This window comes from Magallana gigas, chromosome 4, assembly GCF_963853765.1.
Source record: "Magallana gigas chromosome 4, xbMagGiga1.1, whole genome shotgun sequence".
In the NCBI taxonomy this organism is placed as follows: Eukaryota; Metazoa; Mollusca; class Bivalvia; order Ostreida; family Ostreidae; genus Magallana; species Magallana gigas.
Window position 1 is genome coordinate 18,960,422 of NC_088856.1, and position 24,898 is coordinate 18,985,319.

Consider the following 24,898-nt stretch of genomic DNA (forward strand, 5'->3'; position numbering starts at 1 on the left):
TCAAATCTTCAAATCTTCTGATTGAAAGAGTTATCAATGTTTTGATTCATTGTATGCCAAAATAGAGACGCCATGTACAATTTATATCGCCTCTTGATTGGCATTTGGTACGAGTAAGAAATTGAAATTGGCACCCAATAATAACAAAGGTTTGAGATAAATTAGGATAGGCATTCTTTTGAAGATGATTTAAAATAGATTCTTTTGAATAAGTTATTAGTATCACAATTCTTTTACAGTGTGTGGCTTAGCAGCAGGTCTGATTTAGTGACAGTGGTAAAAATAAATCTAATTCTTTTAATAAGATTTTGACAGATCAAGACTTACTCAATATTAAAAAAAGGAGTGCCGCTAATCTGACTTCATGCATATATTCGTTTGAAAAAATATACATCTTTGCAAATCGTACAAACCAGTTATGTTAAAAATAAACCGAAGCAATGATCTCAAGGAACTATTTTTGTTTTCAATTTTATTTAACAAATTCATACATCTCTCATCAATGATAACAAATGAAGCAAAACAAAAGTGCTCTAACATTACATGCAATGCAAATTCCCCAGTCTGACCTGCCACTCTTAGAGGACAATAGTCAAAACCAGTGCTACAAATAAAATTAATGTAAATATCAAGGTTCTTAAACCTGTAAAAGAATGATCTATATAAAAGCTTTATTACAACACAAAAATGTTTTTTTTCATTTCCCAAATGCGTTACTTTCCTAATTTATTGCATTGTAAAAAGCTTGAATTGTGCAACGTTTCAATGTTGAATAATGGAAGTATTTTTTTAAAAAAAGACGAAATACTATCAACGGAAATGAAAAACAAAGTACAATATCAGTGTCAATCCAGCACCGGGGCCTGTTCGCTACGCATGCGCAGCTGTAAGCGTTTACAAACGTCTTTAGGCATCGAATTCAGTCGAATCCAAAAAGCAAATTTCTCACATTTTGAAATTTCATACTGCAGTCACGAACATCTTCTTTCACATCAGTAATTTTCTACGTCTTTGGTCCCACGGGCCAAAACATGTAATCACGTGTAAACGTCGTTTTAACGTCACTTCCGCTTCTGACAGGCGTTCCTCACACACAGGCATTGCGTCACGAAAAGCTAAGAACTAATGAAAATATAACTACTAGTGTTGAGATAACTGTTCGTTTTGGCTGACTATTGCTAGCAGAGTCTGCTTTTTTGGACGGAGAGGGGGTGGTCTTTTGACTAGAAACCTAAAAGAGAAAATAAATATGTATAATGTTGTTATATCTCTCTCTCTCTCTCTCTCTCTCTCTCTCTCTCTCTCTCTCTCTCTCTCTCTCAAAATTCAAAATAATTACATGTACCAATCCCTTAAAACGTTTATTTATTAGCACTGGTAACATCACTTTTGAATTTTTTTTTCAAAATATAACAGTTGTTATATTTATCACATACATGTATCTATTAAAAACTGTTAAGGAAACGTATGGAAATGGTTAGCTAAACGATTGACATAACTTTGACAACTGAGCCGATCTCGTTTTGACAATCTGCACAATTTTCATAATACACAAAAACTTTCAAACGGGCATACAAAATATTTTAACTGGCAAGTAAAATGTTTGCAACAAGTCAGGTGAAATAAACGCGGCTTGTTCCCAAACGCGTTTTATATACCTTGCTCGTAATGGCAAAGCTAATGGAAAACGTTTTGAAGCATGTCTTTCCATTGTTCACAAGCGATGAATGTCATAATACTAGTCCTGTCTGTTTTTTAAAACATCAAGTTTAAAAACATTTTTTGCAATTTACCAAAAAAAAAAGAGGATTCTCTTTTATCTATGGGCCATAAATGTTCTAATTTCAGCGTCTTACAGCCGATAAACATCAGGTTTCCTCTCCCTGACAAATCCATTATTGTACAATGTTGATGTCCAATTAATATGGGCAGCAAATGTCGACCCTGTCAACATCTTTGGACAGAGACGAATGATCAGTTATCACAATTTCGAATAGACAGAAAAATGAATTTAGTTTAAAATGAAAGATATAAATTGTTTTGAAGATTATGAAAAAAAAAATTCTTCAATTTTTTAGGGATTTTCAGCTGTATTGAATGGAACTCTTATTATTAAATTGTTTTCTTCTGAGTGCAAAGATCTGAGCTTTTTAAATAGATCCATTCCCATAGATTGTCATTCGTGTAAACTTAGAAAAACACATGCCGTGATGTCTGTATTTATGTACACTCATGATCCTCAAATAGGGCTGAATTTCCTCTTCAAAGTGGAAAATGATTAAAAAGGCCACTTAAAGGATTAATTTCATATATTTTGACAAAATTACTTTTGAAGCCATTAATCAGACTTATCAGTGGAAATCATCAGCAATTCGGAGATATTTCAGTCGTCATGCTTGCTCTTTTTTCTAGTCTGCATTAAAATGGTGGACGGTATTGCACACGAGATTTGTGTATTTTTTTTTAATACAAAGATGAAATAATTGAGTTAAAAAGAACCATTTCTCGTCCATATTTAAGATAAGACCTTGTGGCAAATGGTGTAACTCGTTTCCTTTACGTTCCAACGCATTCCTATAACCCTTTGTAAAATATTAAGACTAGCGTTCTGAAACAGTTGGCTGTTTTTTCCGCCAGTGAATAAATGTAACCCATTTTTTTTTATTCCCGCATTAAATATTTAAATCAAACATTTGCTTGCTGTTTTAAGATCTGAACATCTAAAAATACGACATGAAATATGCTATAATAATTCATACACTTGGAGTTCCCGACATCAAAGCAAGCTGATTTTAAAATAATTTCGGTACTTGTTTAAATAAATGCATAATAATACATTTAGTGTAGCATTAAGGATAGGGCAAACATCCAATTTATATTAGTCACCCAAACGATAACAAATACCCAGAGTCCTTTGCAATCACTGGTTTCAGTATTTGTTCCATTAGATGTGCACGTTATTTCATGACGGTTTGTTTCGCTGCTATTTGTGTATGCTCAAAATGTACTAAGCTGGTTCGCATTAGTCCTTTTAAGGTAGACTTACTTTATCACAGCCCTGGCTCCCCCGTATGAGAGTCCGAGCTAGTTTATCCTTCAATGTTATGGCTTCTGGGCCGCACTGCTGGTCCTCTAAGGATTTACCAATGCAACTCAACAATCTGTCTACTTCACTGAAACACACCAAACAATTAATAATTAAAGGTGTATATTTTAAAATTTCCTCTGTGTTTTTTTTTCGTAGATCTGCACAAAATACACATATATTATATATACACTATCTTAAATTTATATGATGAAAAATTTATTTTGTTGTTGTCAGTTTATATGAAAGCCAAGGATCTAAGGCAGAAACATGGCATAAAAAAACCTGGAAGTTGAATTTCTGGTCTCGCTAGAAATGTCACGTGACTTTTATTAAGAAATTAAATATTAAGTGACTACTATCAATCTTAATTACTCGCTCGGTCTTGTTGATATAATTATATTCACTTGACAGAAATAAAATATGACTGCCACATCTCTCCATGAGTCAGAGATAAAAATGATGTCCCTGCTCATACATATATAAATGGTTGATGGATTTTTTAAAAAAAACTGCTTAGTTTAGTATGCTCAAAGAAAAGAACTATAATTTAAAAATTTCTGAACTTTTTTCACCTTTAAAACTTTTTCTTAGTACATGTACTTACCTACAATATTTTATTATATAAGTTCGATCTAAGTCTGTTATGATTCGGACCGTAGTATTCATGACATCTTTAAAGCATTTCTCATTGCCTGCCCCTGACCGTTCGAAGCAAATTCTATTTCTTGCATAAACTGAAAAAGAAAAAACCCAGAGATATTTATTTTAAATGTTGTACATCGAAACCGACGTAAAATTTGTTGAACGGGAAAACGACTTGAAAGTCGATTTTTTTATCCTAAAGCTACTGAATGGTTAATATTGCAAACTAAAAACATTTCAAAGTTGTTTCATTCCGAAACACAAAATGATTTCATCCCACAATCGACTATATATAATTGTAACGTCACATCCCACCCCCTCAAATATCACAGTTTCTGTATATCAATTACTTGTCTTTACCCTCCTTACTGTAGTATAAGCGAGTAAGGGTGAATCTGCGAGAGTGGCGTGTTTGACTCGTTTGATAGACAAGGCGGCGGAAGCAACAGTTGTTTTATACCACAGGTTCTAAAGTCAGTCATCAGGTTTAATTTATCATAGACATCCTTTTACACGTCTTTATAATTTTAATTTCGTTCCTCTTCCTCAAAGTCTAGACAGAGCTGGACCTACAACGGTACGCTGCTTGCTGTGTCCGCGACTCAAACGGTGAGTGTAATGAAATTAAAACAACAATGACGAGTGAAGCCCTGTTGGAAGATACAGAAAGTGCATGATATTAAACGATTAGAGGGCACAACGCTAAGGTTCAACAGCATTTTTCTCATAAGTGGAACCATAACTCATTAATAAACAACAGAGGATTTTTCTATAGAGATGTTCATCAATCGTTCCATAAGAATGAAACCGAAAAGAACAGAAAACATGGTTACATAAAAATCAACAACGCCAAAATTGCTGTGGTTGTACAGTCAAACCCCTGCCAAGAGGCCTGAACTTCTATGCCGCTCATATTTGATAAACCTGCGGCATTCAACATTCCGGAAATCGCCGCCTTAACCAAATCTTAGAAGCACTCTGTCTATAATAATATAAATACATATTTCTCCTGATGACGGTGGCGCCACGAATCATGTCATACTAATGATTGCCGTTCAGTTGCAAGGGTTTGCATTAAATTCAGATAGAGTCGAGGTCTGTGCGAGCGTTTCGTTTCGGCAATTCATGAGTTCTTCTCCTTGCTTTATTGGAGGGGGTCGTTAGCGCACCGACTCCGCTCACAATTATTACATTAAACGCGGCGTTTGTTATTTGATGGCCGATCACTTGATTGAGAAAAATCAAGCTAAGTAGATATCCGCGCGATATCATCGCGATAATTACACGAGAATTACACGAGAATTGCATAACGCATTGATTTATGGAACAAGCTTGCTTTATCCGGAGTGCTGTTCTTTGAATCAAAAACAAACTTCTTAAGGATCAGAGATTTCTTTGTGACATTTTTCATATAAAGAAAAACAAAAGATGTTTTTTAATATATTAAACATGGGGAGGGTTCGTTGTTATCTTACAAAGAAACATCTTTAAAATCTATTTCGACATGCTTTGAGAAACTTAATCACGCACCTCAGCCGGTTCTTTTAATCAGGAAATCATTTATAAGAAGCTTGCCTTTTATTTTATTACAGGCGGAAAGTTTTACAGAATTATATTAATTGAATTAGACCAGTCAAATATAAGATTCCGCCTTCAAATGCATGGCTTCAAAAGTGTTTTGGTTTCTAATCATGTAAACAATATGCTTTATGTGTTTATAGATAGGAATGCAAGAGTACGCATGCGGATCTTACGCATTAAGTGTCATACAAATTGTGCCACGTCGTTTGCATTTGAAATTAAGATGACTGAGACAATGAGTTAGTTGTCCTCTAGCATGTCATGCCACTGTTAATGTCAATCAAATCGTTGACAGCTCATTTATTTTAAAGACTTTGAAATTTTTTTTTCTTTTCAAGAGTAAAGGACTTTTATATTAAACGCTTTTTTGTTATATCTACATGTCATAGATTAAAACATTTAACATGCGAGTTATAAACGTTTTCGATACGTTTTTCGTTAACATTAAAAATGCGAACCCAATTTTAATGTACATTTCACTTTAATGAATATTTTGCAAAACACATCAAATTCATGTGAAAAGTAAAATAAAATTTCTTATTTTCTAAAAAGGAAAATAAAATATATGGGGGGAAATGATATTCTTATATTACCTCGCTCCTACGTTTGCATAGTAGATCCCTATTCTCTAATTCGAAGTTTGCAATAACAATGTGATATGCCAATCTGGTAGCTCCAATACCAAACGCCTTGTTGTTGTTTTTTTTTATCTATAATACAGTCCTGTATTGTTAATGTGAATTAAGTAATGATGAGTTTTAATTAACATACCTTCATAGAGAGAATCATCTCTACACAGCATCCCGAGCTCGTGAATGGCCAGGGGAATTTGTACAAGCTCCGCTTCGATTATTGCATTGTCCTGTGGACAATTTGATTTCAGTTCGTTGATACAGGCAATGCCAGATTTGAGCTCTCTGTGAAATAAATGAAAATGTTTAATAATCTTACCTTTAGAAGAATAATTTACGATTTAATTTTCATTTTACAAATTAAAAACATAATATTCCATCTAGATCTAAATCACCGATAAGAAAAGTTACGCTTTTCCTACTTTTCACGTTTTTACTTATAGAGGGGGTCAGATCGAGAGTAGGAATAAGTACGAAAAACACATATAGTAATGATATTAGGTGTGGTTTAGTTGAAATAGCGGCAATAATTTTTAATTCAGTTCGCCTTTACTAGTGGTTTTTTCTATGCGGAATAATTACGTTGATAACAATGAATTATTTAGAATCTTCGAATGACCTTATTTCCAATTATAAGCAACAAACCAACGAAAGAAAGAGATACTAGTATATGAATATAAAAAGTTTTCAAATGTTTTGTTTAGGAAAACCTCTTTCAAATATTATATAAATACCATAATTGAAACATCAATAATTTTGATTTACTGATTAATTGATCAATTGATTTATTGATTGATTGGTAGCTGGGTCAGTTAACAGGGATTATTCTTGGATGGACGACTTTGTTGCTCTGTTATAAGAGAAACATACATTAACATCCTTTTTAAAGCGCTAAGCATAGCTTCAGCGCTTTTTTGTCGCCAGATTTCTTATCCTACTTCCACTTTCGTTTTCGCATTTCCGAAATACCGCCACCTACTGGCGGATGCTAGAGAAGTCGTACCCTGTAGAAGTCGTACTCGGGAGAACTCAAAACTATGCAGTAGGGAAAACTTAATATCTTCAAGTTATCCTGCATGCAGATACATTTGTTCTAACATTTTAAAATCAATCATGATCTTTGTAAACATGCTTTAAGGCAGATTATTATAATTTGTAAATTGGAAACTTTGATTTACAGTCAAATTGATAAAACATTTTATGCCTCAAAAATAGAGAAACACTTACATTAATTGCTTACATTAAATGCTGTGGTTATGATTTTTTTTTAAAAGTCATCAGCATTCTGTTTTCACCTTAACACGACAGCATGCATTAATCATTAAAAAGATTTGTGTATTCTATAACTATGGCATATCCAAATTCTATATCATTTCAGAATTCTGAGTACGTGAATTTTTGCAATAAGGAACAAACCCCGATACAAATATGATTCTTTACATGTATTTTCATAACATTCGGTATAATTTAACACTTTCTTCCCGGCTTAGCGCTTTCCAGTACTTTCAGTACTTTGATTTTTAAATCGACGTTTATGTAAGACCTACATTATTTTCTGTACTTTGTGATATCAAAGCTACGATACGGAACCATCCAATTAATAAAAGCTATTTTCAGTGATGATTAATATTTTTTTTTAACTGGTAAAAAAATGTTCTGATTTTTTTAAATGGTTTTTTATGGTTTCTAGTTCTTTTGTATGTAGGTTTGTCTGTTTGCTATCCGAGACAGCCCTGTCCGGTTCTTAAGGATCGCCCTTGAGAAAGTTTTCATTCTAAATATTTTGGTTGTCCTTAATGTTTTGTAAGTTTCATTTGAATAGAAAAACACATTATAAATGACGTCCTTTTCTTTAAATGTGCATCACAACTCAGCCATTTCAAATTAAAAGCCTTTTATCTCTGTTTACTCGCATTACTTTCGTTTTCTTTGCTAAAATATTTTTGTTAGCGCTTTCTGTTTTAACAAGCCTCCCTCTAAAATGTTTCAGCGATGGGTTTGGTGAAAACTTTGGGACAAACTTGTGTCTTAACGTCTATTTATTTGGCTCAGATCTCGAGTTCAAGAGCACTCGCCAATGACTGTCAAGCTCTTGTAATAATGCGACCAAAATGGCCGCAGAGGCGCACGTTTTTGTTGTTCAACAGATTTTAATGGGAAAGATCAATTTGTCTTTGGCTGAATCGCGCACGAACTCTCAAAATTGTCAGGTGGCTTTTAAGGACGGAGAAATTATTTTACATTTTGTCAAATCAAACAATGCACTTTCTATTTGTACGTTTAGGTTGCTCTCGTGCAAACTATTAATTTTCAATATATGATATGTTTTCTATTGAACGGGACGGGACCCCATTAGGTGACTCAAATGCCATGCAAGGGTCTGTGAGAATTTAACTAAATAGAATTTTGAGAGACACGTAAAGGAGTTGAAATCCGACGATAAAGTTATATGTGCATAGCTATTTATTGAAAAATCAAGTTATATGCTATTGTGAATAATAGAAAATCTTACAAGTGTCATTTCATTTCCCTACTGATAAAACATAATACGAGGAATGATAAATATATCAAAAACATAAGTTCCATGACACAGGGATAGCAACTGCGACATAGAAAAATAAACATATAGATTGCCAGTCTCATTTCATTAACTTGAATTTTCATGCGCAGGTCACGTGATTAAGTGATTTAATATTCCTTAAAAATATGCATGTCTGGAGGAAACATCAAACATACATTGATAGAACATAAATCAAAATTAGAAATTAAAATCTCAGTTAATTTATGATATTGATCGCCCCACATTTTCTGTCTGAGCGTTGTGAAGTTTGATTTGCCAAAGGGATAGATCGAGGATTGCGCTGTGATTTGAGATACGGCGTACACTCCAACAACTGTGAGATATCCGCATGTACGTTTAATTAGTTGATACCTAGAAAATCGCAATCAAAGTACATGTACAACATTGATTGGGCGTGAGGAGGGGGAGGGAGGAGGGACGATTGCTGTTGTAATTGTAAAGGAATACTCTCCCATTCTAGCAATACACTGATCCGTCAAATTATTTTATTTTCTGATCCTAATTAGGGAGATTTAAATTGATAACTTTTCCCCTTGTTGTCAATGGTAAACGTACAGTTAACATACTGTACGTGCAAAATAATCAACTAATGTACAGAGTAATTAATATACGTGTAGAGTAATCAACTTATATACATGCAGAGTAATCAACTTACGTGCATAATAATCAACTAAAGCGCTTAGTGATTAACTTACGTGCAAAGTTATCAACTTACGTGCAAAGTTATCAACTTACGTGCAAAGTTATCAACTTGCGTGCATAGTAATCAACTTACGTGCAGAGTAATCAACTTATGTGCAGAGTAATCAACTTTGAGAATAAACATATAAGTGCTGAGTAATTTAACCTATGTCCAAAGTTATTATATACAAAGTTATGGACATTCTTGCAAAGTTATCAACATACGTGAAGATTATTCAACATAGGTGTAGACTTAATCTCATGTGTCCATAGTAATTAACATTCAACCAGAGTAATCAACTCACGTGCAGAGTACTCGTATATTTTCGGCGTCCACCCCGGATATGATGGACTCACCAGGGCGCAGGATTCCCCCAATCTTCATGTCGTACTCCCGGAAGCAAGCTTTTGCCCGGTTCTGGACATCATTCGGGCAAATAGCGGACACAAAGTATGGAAAGTCTGAAAGTAAACATGTGTCCGGTTACTTGATTGAAGTAAAATGTACACACAAATATTGTATACATGATGTTAAATGCACGGAAAGTTTTTTTTTTATTCGGACCTAATTAAATAGAATCTAGCCTCTTTAAATATTTTACTTAGGCTACAGTAAAACTAGTAAAAGTTCCAAGAGGAAGGGATGGTGTATGTGCGTTCTGCATAGATTAAGATGAGAAATGGTTTATATTTGGCCTCTGGGTTTAATACTTCCGTCGTCACCAATGCAGGATAACACACTTGTGTGCACAAAGAATACTTAAATAAATTTCATCCTTGCAAATGAGTAAAAGCAATATTCTTTTTTTAAAGAAATATATATGAGAGATGATGGGAATGATCATGGTTGAAACGGATGTCTTTAAAAAAACGGAAGATCAAAATGAACTGTATTTTTTTTAGTTTCGGAAATCGCAAAATATCGTAGTACATCATAACAGAAACTTCTACAAAGGTTATTGGACACGTGTCCATGTGAACACGTGTACAATGTGCACATAAACATGTGCATGCTTACTAAACGTTTTGCAGATAAAATATTTACGATATACGTGCAATGCACATAATTATAATAATGGCGAGTACGATAATATATGAGACCACCAACTCGGTCAATACACATATAATTGTACACAAATATTTACGATACACCGGTTTTTTGGTAAGTATTTTATATATTGACTGTATATTGCATATGAATAAAACCCAAACAACTGTCAACATAGCCACGTCATACGGCTTGATCTATGTCATACCAGCTGTCACGTGACCTAGGACACTGAGCGGTCAAACATTCCAAAAAATGTCTGCAAGAGTTCAGCAAGTTCAGTAAGCAAGCAAAAAAAAGCCATTGTTTTTGGCTATCTAAGACACGGCAATATTTCATGTTTACATACAATCTCACAGGGCTGGATCTTTGCTGCATATGTTTCATATATACTAAGTTCAAAACAAATATACATGTACACCTTCATGTATCTATTATATTACATACATATATAAAAATGTTTGTACATTTGAACATGCAACAAAATAGTTTTACATCATATCAAATTTTTTATTTGATGAAATTGCTAGCAATCTTGCTAGACAATTTATAAAAAAAAATAAAAATCGTCAATTAAGGTATAATATAATAATATTTTCCATTAATACTATATATATATACATTTAATTTGAATCATTTTTCGAATGAATTGAATTTTGGAATATATTTACATTTTTCACTTTCAATTAACGTGTTGACTTGAAAGTATAATATTCACTTGCTGCACGGAATTTCTTTTCTGTCCCACGTTATCAACAGGTACAATGTATTTGCAGTTACATCAATAAATCACCCATCAGATTTAACCTTAATATATTTGGTACTATTTTTTAGACGTAATACATCATTGAATATAAAAAAAAAAACTCACACAATTTCGAATTTGAAATCTAATTTTTTTTAGAATATTTTTACTAAACATGTATCTATAAACAGACCTCTTCTTTTCCAGAAGGGTTAAATAGTCTTAAGATGTCCCTGACCACAAAGACCCTTTAAGATTATATTCATGTAGTAGCATTTAAATGACTTTTGTATGTACATATGTATACTCGATTATATGAAGTACAATTGTTATATCTTATTGAGATATAGGACTGGGGTTAGACTTTGTCCACTGAAGAATAATGTTACTTATAAATGTTTATCAAATAAAACGACGCGTATATCCAATGAAAAACGTTTTCTTCAGTATTTCACAATAATTTCTGTGTTTTTCCTTGTGTCATATAAAACCTCAGCAGACGACAAGTCCTGTGACCTTTGTTGACCCCCACTTTGCTCTCACAAACAAAACGATGAATCGAGAGAAAGTGTTTAAGTATAGCTCTGACATTTATGTCTGGTGATTGTCACTGCCGTGTCATCTGTACAAATCTCTCCGCCGCCCATATTTAGAGAGATCGAAATCATTCTGTTTCGTCTCCAATGTGAAAACCATGCCGTAATTCATGCATATTTAATAAAACCATGACTGAATATTTAAAAGTATGAACCGACTTTTGGAGGGAGGCATGTTATATAGGACAAAATGTATCGGTAGTGTATTTCACGTGCAATTCATAAAAGTTCATAAAATGTTCTAAAAGAAAAAAAATCAGATTTTTCAATCTTGGAAAAAAATAAAGCCACACTTTCTATCATCTTATTGATTGGAAACAGAATAAATTTGTTCTGTAAATAAATTCTTTAATTAATCATGTCACGAATTTCACAACAGCATGCAGACAGAATTTATGGTTTAGAAGGAAAAATTTAGCTTTTCATTTCCAAGTGCGTTCACCAAGCTTTCCAAAAATAAATCTTCGGAGAATTTCGTCTCGTTTTTTTCACCCATGGGCAACTGGTAACGAAACAAACCGAGAAAATCCATTTGGAACGGTGGATAGGCGACCTGGCAATATACTTAAATGCGCAAAAGAATAGACTTAATTCTCATCTTTGAAATCAAACAAGGCGTAAGCAATAGGCTCATTTCAATAAATATGACTGTGGGGTACACAGAAAATGTACATGCGATAAAAAACTGAATCGGTCGCCATTTGATTCCGTAAATACCTTGCTAATTCTCTCTATCAGACGAAATGGGGATTAGAATCGGGCGGCCGTCCCCCTCAAGTAGAGATTAACAGGGTCAGATGATTAGTGAAGTAGAATAGTCAATGCTTTGTGTGGCGCCGGCATTACGTACAGAATGGTAAACAGTGAGTTCTGAATTAATGGCCTTTGACAATATTTAGACAACTCAATAGATTTTATGTACGAATGCCACTGCACGAATATGATGTTTATTAATAATATTTACAAAGATGTGCATAGAGATGGTACGTGTTCATGATAAATATCGTGGCGTCCGAACGATGGTCGATACTTTTTTTTAAAAAGATAAGAGTGGGGGGGGGGGGGTACCAAGACTTCCGTGCAGATACATGTCGATGTACGAGACAATGGCAGCATTTGACAAGGCTAAATCATGCCACAAGTGTTTAATATATGACATGCAAATAAATCAATAATTCACTAAGAGAAATGCAATCGATTTTTACTGTGTGAAATATGAATTTTGATAATTATTTTTATAAGGTTTGATTATGATCGTATTGATAGTTTACCATTTAGCGGTCTTAACTACATGTAGTGCATAGTACATGTACATGTTTGGGGTTAACTTAAGAATCATGCGGAAAGTGATGAAAAAGTACAAAGATGACGTTCATGCAATAATATGTAATAGAGATATTGATTTGAGAAAAGGGGTGTTAATAATAAAAGTATATGAAAAAAAAGATGAAACTTGAAAATAAACAGGAGAGATTTTAGATACGCTCAGAAAAAAATTATTGTGAGTGCGATATTGACTCAGACATGCGCAGTAAGATGACTTATAGCGAAGAACATCAGTATAGATTTGTGGTGTAGATCTTTATCAGTACTAAATATACATGTCCCCTACATCACTGATGGAAAAGAGAAGAGGTATTATTCAGAACAAAAGAACTTTTAATGATAAAATTATGAAAATATCTGTAAGAATCTCGCGAATTTTAACCAGAAACTGTGTATGTTCCCCGCCAGCTCTGTTTGCTCATTTGTGTGCATAGAGACCTGTTTTGGCAATTCCTGTTTGAAAGTTCACAAATACAGTACTCTAATTCACTTTACAAAACAAAGCCCCCTATACTAGGATAAGGAAATCTCAGGGAAATGGTACAATGACCCAGTGGCAACCATCACCAACTGGTGTATTCCTGAATCCATTCCTCTCATTCTCTCTGCTCATCAATGAATTAATAAATCGATCGATAGATCGATCAATCAATCAATCAATCAATCAATCAATCAATCAATCAATCAATCAATCAATCAATCAGTCAGTCAGTCAGTCAGTCAGTCAATTTTTTCAATAAATCAATCTATTTGTTCCAAAAATAGGCATTTATACTAGTATTTTATGCAACAACTTGTGTTTGGTCAGAGAGGGAAGTTTTAACCCTGTTTGTATGCAGATTTTCTGATTGATTATTTTGAACTGAAATGATCGATCACCGTACAATAACAATGTAATGTTTAATATGCATAACAGGAAATATCCAGGTATAATTTCAGTGTTTTCACCCAGGAATCCCTATAGCCATTGTGTTGTAGGCGTTTAAAAAAAGAAAAATGATGAATTATTATGTTGATAGAGTATCTTAAACAGAGCTGTCTAAATTGCATTGGATGTAAATGCCTGTATACCTTGTATATAAAAAGCCACAGGTATTGGAATACTGAAAATCGAATAATACAAAAATATTTGTAACTCGACATGCATTAAGATTCCTGAAGATGATTAACTTGATAGCAAAAGTGCGTTTGGATCAATATATACGATTTATCTTAACGTGAATATCTCTTTAAATACAAGAGAAAAGCATAGTGAATTCAAAATGAGGACATGCATGGTCCTTAAAAGATCAAGGCATGTTCTTCTCTCTCTCTCTCTCTCTCTCTCTCTCTCTCTCTCTCTCTCTCTCTCTCTCTCTCTCTCGCATTGGTATACAAAGTAATGAAGACGGACACATGTAAATATAAGAAAACAAATGAAAAGCACTCTTTGGACCCCATCCGATTTCTGTGTCTACTTGAAAAATTATAAACAGAACAGGCCAACAGACAATTCCTTTGATAAAAACCAGGGGGGCTGCGAATCAGGAGAGAGGCTCTGTCGTGATAAACATCGGTCCGCCTGGATGGGGGAAAATTTTATATAAACTGAATTAAAGTAATCACAATCGAGTGAGGCGGGCATCTGTTCCGCCGGCTTTTAACGCACACAGTCAATATACAACAAATATTTTGCATTTGTGAAGATATCTTTTTTGAAGAACGCCGGAAATACACAGTAAGCCTCTTATAACCCACAAAGGGAAGACTTTTGGGAGATTTGACAGGATCCCAAGAATCTAAAGAGGAGGAGGAGGGGAGAGGGAATTACATGTAGAGGGGAAGAGGGTGGGGTTGACATAAAATATTTCATGAAAAGCTTTATTTTGACGAACATACACACATTTGCTGATATTTTTAGTAGCATTAAAACCTAATTAGCTATAGGAAAAAAACCGTCTTAATGTTAAAAATCGCGAAGCCAAAGACGCCTTATATTACCGTTTTACAGGGGGAAACTATCGGACATTGTGAAATAACAGTGACTGGCGTAAGTCATGAAGAAATTAATATACTTATCCTCGGCGAACAGAAATGGCGATTGTAATTTGCTAATTACGTGATCGAGGAAAAGATCAATACAGTATTACACAGTACAGCGCCAACAATATGATGGACTGTTTCATACATGGTATATTCAGGGAGACTATATAAGACCGACTCCGAAACATCAATACTGGGGGGCCACTATGGTGTCCCAGGGGGACCTGCTAATTGAATCCCGGACCCAAAACGTCCGTGTGATAAGTATCAATTTGCTAATGAAAAACGGTGATATCAATTCTAAAGGAAATCTAAAATTTCAAGATAAGGACCGTCTTCGATGGAATATAGTAATTTTGGGCCAGGGTTGTTTAAATAGAGATTCCAAAGTGCCATTTGAATTCATTACACTAATTCAAAAAGCAATTTATAAGTCAATGAAATTCATAAATGGTAAAATGATTAGGGACACGGAAAAATTCTATTATGCTAGAAAGGTACGAACCCCAAGGTTTATATAATTATTATGTCGTTGTCAGACAAGATCATGCCGACTTCAGACAAAGAGGGAATTGACGAAACGCTGCGCAATTTGAATTGTACCAAAATAAGGGGGAGAAATAAGTCATCGCTTCCATAAAAAAGTCAAACAATTTAACAATTTGCTGCAAAAGCTTTAAACGGCGACTGGGGATGTTTGTGTAGTTTAAAAAACCATTTGTTTGTTAATGATTTGTTAAATATGACAGGTACATTCAAAGTGAAATCGGACAAATCAATTAAGGGGTGGAATTTTCTGTTAAACGGCTGGCGATAACGTCTATTTAGTAAACAGAACTAAATGACTTCAGAATTTTCTATGAAATGCATTGAAAATCTCTGGACTAGTTTTTGTTGGAGTTTTTTTTCCCAGAGCTTGAAATGAGCGTCTAAAATAAAATGTTCTAATGAAGTGTGTATTAAGTTTCCTTTTGATATTTGTAAGAGATGTAAAAGATTAACGAAAAAAAACTGATTAAAAAATAAGCATGAAGGATATTTTTACTTTTAAAATTCAAGTCAGTAAATATATGGATTGCAAAAAGGCGAAAACAGTTGATATAATAAAGCACAGTGGATTCGCATTAAAAAACCGAGTTACAAAACAAGCAAAGAATATTACAAGATAAATATCAAGAAATGTTCTGTTTGGAAGAAAAATCGTTTAGCGTATTTCATGGGCTTAAGTGCCTAGATCGGCCAGTACGAGACATAGAAAATACAGATAACAAGTAGATTATTTCTGGAATTTACATAAACACATGAAGTTGTCAGATAAATTGCTCAGGTACAGTGAAATATTCGTGAATACTTACAGATGAAGAAAAATAGCAACTTCAATTTATCCAAGATCGAAAATATATGCACAACTGTTGACATCTTCGTTCTGGTCGTTACAGCGTCAAGTTCTACTAATTTTCAGGTTAATTAGGTTTTAAGTTTCATCTCTCATTTCGCAGCGATGGACCGACATGGTAGTTGATCGTCTGTTTATGTAGTAGTAAAGATCCCAGGTAAAACCGAGGAACCCGCGACGTTCCGCTTCAATGACCTGGGCCGTGACCCGTGACGATCGCCCGTGAACCCTCGGTGCTGACTGATTTGTTGAGTAGTAAATAAATAGCAGCGGCGCGTGGCGATGTTCATGCTCGGTGATCCCGAGTAAGAATGGGCCAGTCGCGTGGCGTATATATATAAAGCACACGAAGTAATACTGTTATCATAACAATATAGAAATAACTCGTGATGGTACAGGCAGTAGTATTTTGTGTAAGGTATATAGAGCGGGGCGGGGGAGGGGTAGGAGGGGGAGGGTCAGACTTACCGGAAAAATCGTGAGGGGGTATGGCACACCTGTAGATACTAACGTGGAGACACCTGTAGATATTTACGTGGACAAAAGTAAATTATAATCAAAACATTTTCACCAGTTTAGAATTTTCAAACTTTACAATATTCTACACAAAAAAGATGTCTTATGAAAATTTGGAAAGGTAAAAAGTAAAAACAACAGCGGGATTCGAACTCATGACTAAAAGATTCGTAGTAAACGCTGTAACCCAATGCACAACCCTATTAGGTAACAATTTCGGAAAAGAAAAATTATGCCTGATTTTATCGTTTCTTTCGATAGAAAGTACGTCACAATATAAGTTAAAGGAAACACTCAGTAGTAGTAGTAGTTGTAGTAGTTGTAGTAGTAGTATTATTAGTATTAATAGCACAGTAACTGTCTTACATGTACATGCAGTACTGAGTAGTACAAATATGTAGTATGAGTTGTAGAAGGACATGAAGTTGTAGCAGCATTGCTGCATGCACGAAAATGGTTTGAACAGAAGCAGTTTTAAATTTACGGTTCTTATGCTTAATATATTTTGTTTTCTTTTCAATCGCAGCCAATTTAACAAAGTTTATTCATAAAATTATTTTTATAGGTACCAATTCTAAGTTCCAAAAATACGAAATACAAGAGACAAGATCGCCAGAACAACCTAGGGGGAAAAAATGAAGAAATTAAAATGAATGGGGTGTAGCGAGAGACTAAAAAAATAAACGTCATGTTAGAAATGAAATATGAAATTAATGGAGGCCTTCATTTCAGTGCATAAAAGAAATAAAACATCTAGATATATGGATGTCAGATATGACGTGATGTGTCTCGTCAGATTAACTGCTGGGAATGCAGGGGCCCCTTAATTCTCCCAGAGTGCCACATTCCGACAGTCTCTAGGAGCAAGGAGGGAGTCTGTGTAAACGTGGAGCAGTGTTTGCCACTCTCCCGAGATAAGAAAGTTAATCCCAGGGGCTCATGATCCCTAAACAAAGCTCGCTAAATGTAGAAACGGGGATTAAAATCACTGAGAGTGAGCAGTGAATTGCATTGTCTTTTGTAATGAATGGTTGGTATATATATACTAGCTATGAGAAATTTCATATTTTGTACAAAGGTGTTTGAAATAATATACACAAAAAACAAATATTTTGCACGAAAATTGTATAAAAATTAAAGGACAAAAGAAATGAATTTACATCATGGTTTTTACATAATTGTATATTAGTAAAAAGGTTGTAAAACTTTTAACTCTGAAGAAATCTTGAAAATTGAAGTTATTGTGTGTGGTGTGATAAAATCAATTTTGGTTCATCAACCATTTATTTGAAATAATTCATTCATTCATTCATTCATTCATTCATTCATTCATTCATTCACCCACCAATCTATGTAAAAGAAAAGAAACTCGGTACTATTCTAGCAGTATTCGTTGCACGACTAAGCGATTGAGTCAAAATCAATTAAAAACATTGCCAAGAACTATTAGCTCGAACATGCTCCTATATTAATAATGTTAGAAAACAGATACACACGGCCAGTTCCAATATGATGTTTAGCGATCGTTCAAGACGATAACTGGCGACGGTGGTAGTTTGTTACGATAAGAGGGCTAGTCAACGGGATAAGAGGAGGCCCTTCACTGTGTCTGTATCCCCGATACACATCATCCCTTACCAGCGCCGCGTACGGCGAGCTTTGGAAACGAATTAAGGAAGTGATTTATGAGAGCGCGGGATATGTAAACGAATCAAAGCAAATTATAAAGTTCTTATAGATTCCTGGCTGCATACCGTGTTTGTTAATTGAAAAGGAAGGCGAGTTTTTTTTTATCGGAGGATGCAGAGAGAGACATTGTCTCCCCCCCCCCCCTCCATTCTCTTTGGGTGATGTGTACGTAGTAGTCAGGGAGACCATGCAAAGTAGACGCCTTTAATTATTAGGCTTTTCCTGGGTTTGGTGAGGAAGGGGAAGTTATCATTGAAATAGACAGGTAACTGATACAGAATACCACTCTCATTAATATTACGTACTGACTTATACGATCAGTTCATCATTATTTGCACAATTACTTTCATATACATGTACAGCTTCCAGGCATTAATGCAAGTCTTGAAGAACAGAATTATTAAAAGTTTCACCAGAAGTCCCTCGAAAAAAAAAGGTTTAGAAACACTACCCGATATTACTTTCATATAAGATAACACGAGTAGTCGTTCTTAGTAAGACCGAATTTGCTCTGAAAGATGCATACATGTATGCTCATATTTATATCGTTTCTAATCGCGAACAAGTAAACAAGGAGCTTCTGTAGATCCCTGTGCCTACATACTCTTTGAGAAAGCAAACGAAATACACATCAACATACACAACACAATGAATAGGATTAAACACACTCACTGGCTTGTGAATTCACTGTTGATTCATTCCCGATGGAGCCGAAGGTCGTCTCAAAACCTGAAAAAAATATATATCCTGTCACACAACAAAACATGCGACGTCTAAGCCGTGGTGCTATCCTATCACTGGAGAAGGTTAATTGAATAATATCGATGTGTAAAATGGAATAATATGAAACAATATCCGACATTATGAACTAAGAGTAAATAAGAACTTTTTATAACATCTTTCATAGCAAGTCGCCATTGTTGATACCCAACGTTGTGCGGGGAAATGAATAGCAATCTAACACCTCGTTGGTCAAATATGTTAAAAATAATAAGCTGTATTTAAGAAGGGATTAACAACTATACATAAAACAGTAATCATAAGAATTTTTCACGATGGCTATATCTTTCCTAGTTATTTTATAGAAAGTGTATTTTAAAAAACATTCCATCAGTATCTTTGGCAGTATGGAAAACGTGGATTGGCCTTGTTATTTTTTACCCGTGAAAGGACGGGGCGTATTCAGACTTGACAGGGAGTGTGTGAGCTGTTAAATTGTTGCAGAGATGTGAGAAAATGTTGTAAACTATGTAATTGTGTAGACAAAATGTATTATTTGGGATGATTTGTGTTTGAAATTTGCTGTTGCGGTACATGCAGTTCACTAAACACTTCTTTTTATTACAACTTCGTAGCTTGAAATTCTTCTTTGGCCGCATTCAAATCATACTTACCTGGTGCAGAGGGCACCCTGATCCTCAAGGGGGTCCCTCCAGGGCGAGGCCATTCCATTGCACTCCGGATAGGCTGAACCCTGCGATCGCCCCAAATGCGGGCGACTCGGGCACGTAATTTTTTAGTGTGGGGGTCTGCGTTCGCGCTAACCCCTGGTATAAAATTCAATATAAAAGAACACACACAATTTGACACCTTATGGAAATTTATACATCATCGAATCTTAAAAGCAAGTCACCGCAAACAGCTTAGATTAGTGTGGAAGAAATTAATTCAGTAAATATGTATAATTATTTATGTTTACATGTAACTACACGGGACATCAGTGTATCCACTTTATTTTTTGATAATAGCGTTGGTTACTTGGTTAATGTGTGTGCTAATATTAATTTTAATTTAGGTGTAAACATTACTGTTTCACTGACAGGCAAATTTTTTTTTCGAGAGATCAGCGCCAGTTCGCGATATTTTCACAAGCTTTGTGCAAAGGAAAAGAAGGAGTTGCATCCCTTTGACTGTGGACCCGTGTGTATGCGTATATTTCATTGTGACGTCGAGCTCGTGACAACAAAGTTTGAAAATTGTCATCCAGTCGCGAAAGAGATGTGATTTTGTGTGAAACAGCATATACACCCAGCTTCGATTTAGCTTAACGGGAAATGGAATATGCTAGTAAGTGACCGCTTTTCGGACATACACTGGGCCCATTCTATTGGATTGTATTAAGTTTCTAGGATCAAACGCGGTAAGATTAATGTAAATGTATTTCAGTATTTAAAACAGTGCAATAATTTCTCAGTCAGCATGCATCTGTATACCTAGTTTATTCAAATTGAACCATTCATCTTCACGTATAGTCAAGTAACGCGCATTGCACTATGTGTGAATGTACAATGCTGGGCGTGTCTAGGGTAGATAGGGAGGGTGGGGTTGCAATTATTAATATGGGGCTTGGGAGGAAAACTTGCATACCAGAAGAAAGAGAATTAAATGTGCCATCGAACTGACATTTCACTTCATGAGGTCATTGGGATTGATTTTTTGTAATCAATCGCTAAAACGGAGGTCAAATATTGAATGCCACCCCCATCCGCCACCGCCATCCCTCTTTTTATACCGCTGGTACTTAGTTTTACTAATCATATTCTATTACTATACCACCGGTACAGAGACCACAGTTGTCGTCCCTGTTACGTTATATATACGTAATCATGGTGTTTACAGTATGTAGATATTTGAACGCGCTGTTTCAGTATACTATTCAAAGCTTAGTACTTATTCCCGCGGGACGGTACAAGTACTTGTACTTGCTTTTCGGCAGTACATATATTAAAATTGGAACGATACAGAGAAGATTAGCATGGCCCCTGCGCAAGGATGACACGCAAATTCGTGAAGCGTTCCATATTTTTCTTTTATTCAAAAAAATTGGAATAGGAATTGGAATAGGAATTGGAATGAGAATTGGAATGAGAATTGGAATGAGGGGACAATCTGATTGGTCGAGAAATTGGAACTTCACCACGAAGATTGGGGAGTATGTAGCGCAAGGCAGGGATGACACGCGAATTCGTGAAGCGTTCCATATTTTTCTTTTATTCAAAAACAAAAAAACAAAACAAAACAAAACATCAAAAAACAAAAAACAAAAAACGCCCCACACCCGCCCGAACAGGCTGGTCCTGGTTTTACACAGTGCTATTTTAGATAACGATGCTACTGACAAGATACATGTGTAAGTTTAGATTTTGAACGGATATGCGCTTTTTAGGGAATTATTTGACCATGAAATGCTGTATTTACTTTAAGCAAAATGTATGGTCTTTCTCCTAATACATATCTACATGTACGCGGCGAAACGTTTGTCATACGTTGTGTTAAGAAAAATCGGACGGGGCGTATTCAGACTTGACAGGGAGTGTGTGAGCTGTTAAATTGTTGCAGAGATGTGAGAAAATGTTGTAAACTATGTAATTGTGTAGACAAAATGTATTATTTGGGATGATTTGTGTTTGAAATTTGCTGTTGCGGTACATGCAGTTCACTAAACACTTCTTTTTATTACAACTTCGTAGCTTGAAATTCTTCTTTGGCCGCATTCAAATCATACTTACCTGGTGCAGAGGGCACCCTGATCCTCAAGGGGGTCCCTCCAGGGCGAGGCCATTCCATTGCACTCCGGATAGGCTGAACCCTGCGATCGCCCCAAATGCGGGCGACTCGGGCACGTAATTTTTTAGTGTGGGGGTCTGCGTTCGCGCTAACCCCTGGTATAAAATTCAATATAAAAGAACACACACAATTTGACACCTTATGGAAATTTATACATCATCGAATCTTAAAAGCAAGTCACCGCAAACAGCTTAGATTAGTGTGGAAGAAATTAATTCAGTAAATATGTATAATTATTTATGTTTACATGTAACTACACGGGACATCAGTGTATCCACTTTATTTTTTGATAATAGCGTTGGTTACTTGGTTAATGTGTGTGCTAATATTAATTTTAATTTAGGTGTAAACATTACTGTTTCACTGACAGGCAAATTTTTTTTTCGAGAGATCAGCGCCAGTTCGCGATATTTTCACAAGCTTTGTGCAAAGGAAAAGAAGGAGTTGCATCCCTTTGACTGTGGACCCGTGTGTATGCGTATATTTCATTGTGACGTCGAGCTCGTGACAACAAAGTTTGAAAATTGTCATCCAGTCGCGAAAGAGATGTGATTTTGTGTGAAACAGCATATACACCCAGCTTCGATTTAGCTTAACGGGAAATGGAATATGCTAGTAAGTGACCGCTTTTCGGACATACACTGGGCCCATTCTATTGGATTGTATTAAGTTTCTAGGATCAAACGCGGTAAGATTAATGTAAATGTATTTCAGTATTTAAAACAGTGCAATAATTTCTCAGTCAGCATGCATCTGTATACCTAGTTTATTCAAATTGAACCATTCATCTTCACGTATAGTCAAGTAACGCGCATTGCACTATGTGTGAATGTACAATGCTGGGCGTGTCTAGGGTAGATAGGGAGGGTGGGGTTGCAATTATTAATATGGGGCTTGGGAGGAAAACTTGCATACCAGAAGAAAGAGAATTAAATGTGCCATCGAACTGACATTTCACTTCATGAGGTCATTGGGATTGATTTTTTGTAATCAATCGCTAAAACGGAGGTCAAATATTGAATGCCACCCCCATCCGCCACCGCCATCCCTCTTTTTATACCGCTGGTACTTAGTTTTACTAATCATATTCTATTACTATACCACCGGTACAGAGACCACAGTTGTCGTCCCTGTTACGTTATATATACGTAATCATGGTGTTTACAGTATGTAGATATTTGAACGCGCTGTTTCAGTATACTATTCAAAGCTTAGTACTTATTCCCGCGGGACGGTACAAGTACTTGTACTTGCTTTTCGGCAGTACATATATTAAAATTGGAACGATACAGAGAAGATTAGCATGGCCCCTGCGCAAGGATGACACGCAAATTCGTGAAGCGTTCCATATTTTTCTTTTATTCAAAAAAATTGGAATAGGAATTGGAATGAGAATTGGAATGAGAATTGGAATGAGGGGACAATCTGATTGGTCGAGAAATTGGAACTTCACCACGAAGATTGGGGAGTATGTAGCGCAAGGCAGGGATGACACGCGAATTCGTGAAGCGTTCCATATTTTTCTTTTATTCAAAAACAAAAAAACAAAACAAAACAAAACATCAAAAAACAAAAAACAAAAAACGCCCCACACCCGCCCGAACAGGCTGGTCCTGGTTTTACACAGTGCTATTTTAGATAACGATGCTACTGACAAGATACATGTGTAAGTTTAGATTTTGAACGGATATGCGCTTTTTAGGGAATTATTTGACCATGAAATGCTGTATTTACTTTAAGCAAAATGTATGGTCTTTCTCCTAATACATATCTACATGTACGCGGCGAAACGTTTGTCATACGTTGTGTTAAGAAAAATCGGACGGGGCGTATTCAGACTTGACAGGGAGTGTGTGAGCTGTTAAATTGTTGCAGAGATGTGAGAAAATGTTGTAAACTATGTAATTGTGTAGACAAAATGTATTATTTGGGATGATTTGTGTTTGAAATTTGCTGTTGCGGTACATGCAGTTCACTAAACACTTCTTTTTATTACAACTTCGTAGCTTGAAATTCTTCTTTGGCCGCATTCAAATCATACTTACCTGGTGCAGAGGGCACCCTGATCCTCAAGGGGGTCCCTCCAGGGCGAGGCCATTCCATTGCACTCCGGATAGGCTGAACCCTGCGATCGCCCCAAATGCGGGCGACTCGGGCACGTAATTTTTTAGTGTGGGGGTCTGCGTTCGCGCTAACCCCTGGTATAAAATTCAATATAAAAGAACACACACAATTTGACACCTTATGGAAATTTATACATCATCGAATCTTAAAAGCAAGTCACCGCAAACAGCTTAGATTAGTGTGGAAGAAATTAATTCAGTAAATATGTATAATTATTTATGTTTACATGTAACTACACGGGACATCAGTGTATCCACTTTATTTTTTGATAATAGCGTTGGTTACTTGGTTAATGTGTGTGCTAATATTAATTTTAATTTAGGTGTAAACATTACTGTTTCACTGACAGGCAAATTTTTTTTTCGAGAGATCAGCGCCAGTTCGCGATATTTTCACAAGCTTTGTGCAAAGGAAAAGAAGGAGTTGCATCCCTTTGACTGTGGACCCGTGTGTATGCGTATATTTCATTGTGACGTCGAGCTCGTGACAACAAAGTTTGAAAATTGTCATCCAGTCGCGAAAGAGATGTGATTTTGTGTGAAACAGCATATACACCCAGCTTCGATTTAGCTTAACGGGAAATGGAATATGCTAGTAAGTGACCGCTTTTCGGACATACACTGGGCCCATTCTATTGGATTGTATTAAGTTTCTAGGATCAAAC

The 24,898-nt window shown here is 35.5% G+C and overlaps 1 protein-coding gene and 5 non-coding genes across 6 annotated transcripts; 5 read left to right on the top strand and 1 right to left on the bottom strand.

Annotated features, from left to right (window-relative positions):
• Positions 1-446: 446 nt before the first annotated feature.
• LOC105331635 (uncharacterized) lies at positions 447-16,639 on the bottom strand. Its single transcript, XM_011433910.4, has 6 exons — positions 16,298-16,639; positions 9,511-9,667; positions 6,083-6,228; positions 3,693-3,822; positions 3,047-3,173; positions 447-1,231 (listed from the first exon to the last, which is right to left on the bottom strand). The coding sequence occupies exons 1-6, from the start codon at positions 16,359-16,361 to the stop codon at positions 1,106-1,108; spliced, it is 750 nt and encodes a 249-aa protein (XP_011432212.3). The 5' UTR covers positions 16,362-16,639; the 3' UTR covers positions 447-1,105.
• Positions 16,640-19,929: 3,290 nt separating this feature from the next.
• On the top strand, positions 19,930-20,093 carry LOC117683380 (U1 spliceosomal RNA). Its single transcript, XR_004597447.2, has one exon. It is a non-coding gene; the product is annotated as a U1 spliceosomal RNA (small nuclear RNA).
• Positions 20,094-21,241: 1,148 nt separating this feature from the next.
• Positions 21,242-21,350, top strand: LOC117683344 (U6 spliceosomal RNA). Its single transcript, XR_004597411.1, has one exon. It is a non-coding gene; the product is annotated as a U6 spliceosomal RNA (small nuclear RNA).
• A 694-nt stretch (positions 21,351-22,044) lies between these two features.
• On the top strand, positions 22,045-22,208 carry LOC117683366 (U1 spliceosomal RNA). The gene has a single exon (XR_004597433.2). It is a non-coding gene; the product is annotated as a U1 spliceosomal RNA (small nuclear RNA).
• Positions 22,209-23,356: 1,148 nt separating this feature from the next.
• Positions 23,357-23,465, top strand: LOC117683346 (U6 spliceosomal RNA). Its single transcript, XR_004597413.2, has one exon. It is a non-coding gene; the product is annotated as a U6 spliceosomal RNA (small nuclear RNA).
• A 682-nt stretch (positions 23,466-24,147) lies between these two features.
• On the top strand, positions 24,148-24,311 carry LOC117683375 (U1 spliceosomal RNA). Its single transcript, XR_004597442.2, has one exon. It is a non-coding gene; the product is annotated as a U1 spliceosomal RNA (small nuclear RNA).
• Positions 24,312-24,898: the final 587 nt, after the last annotated feature.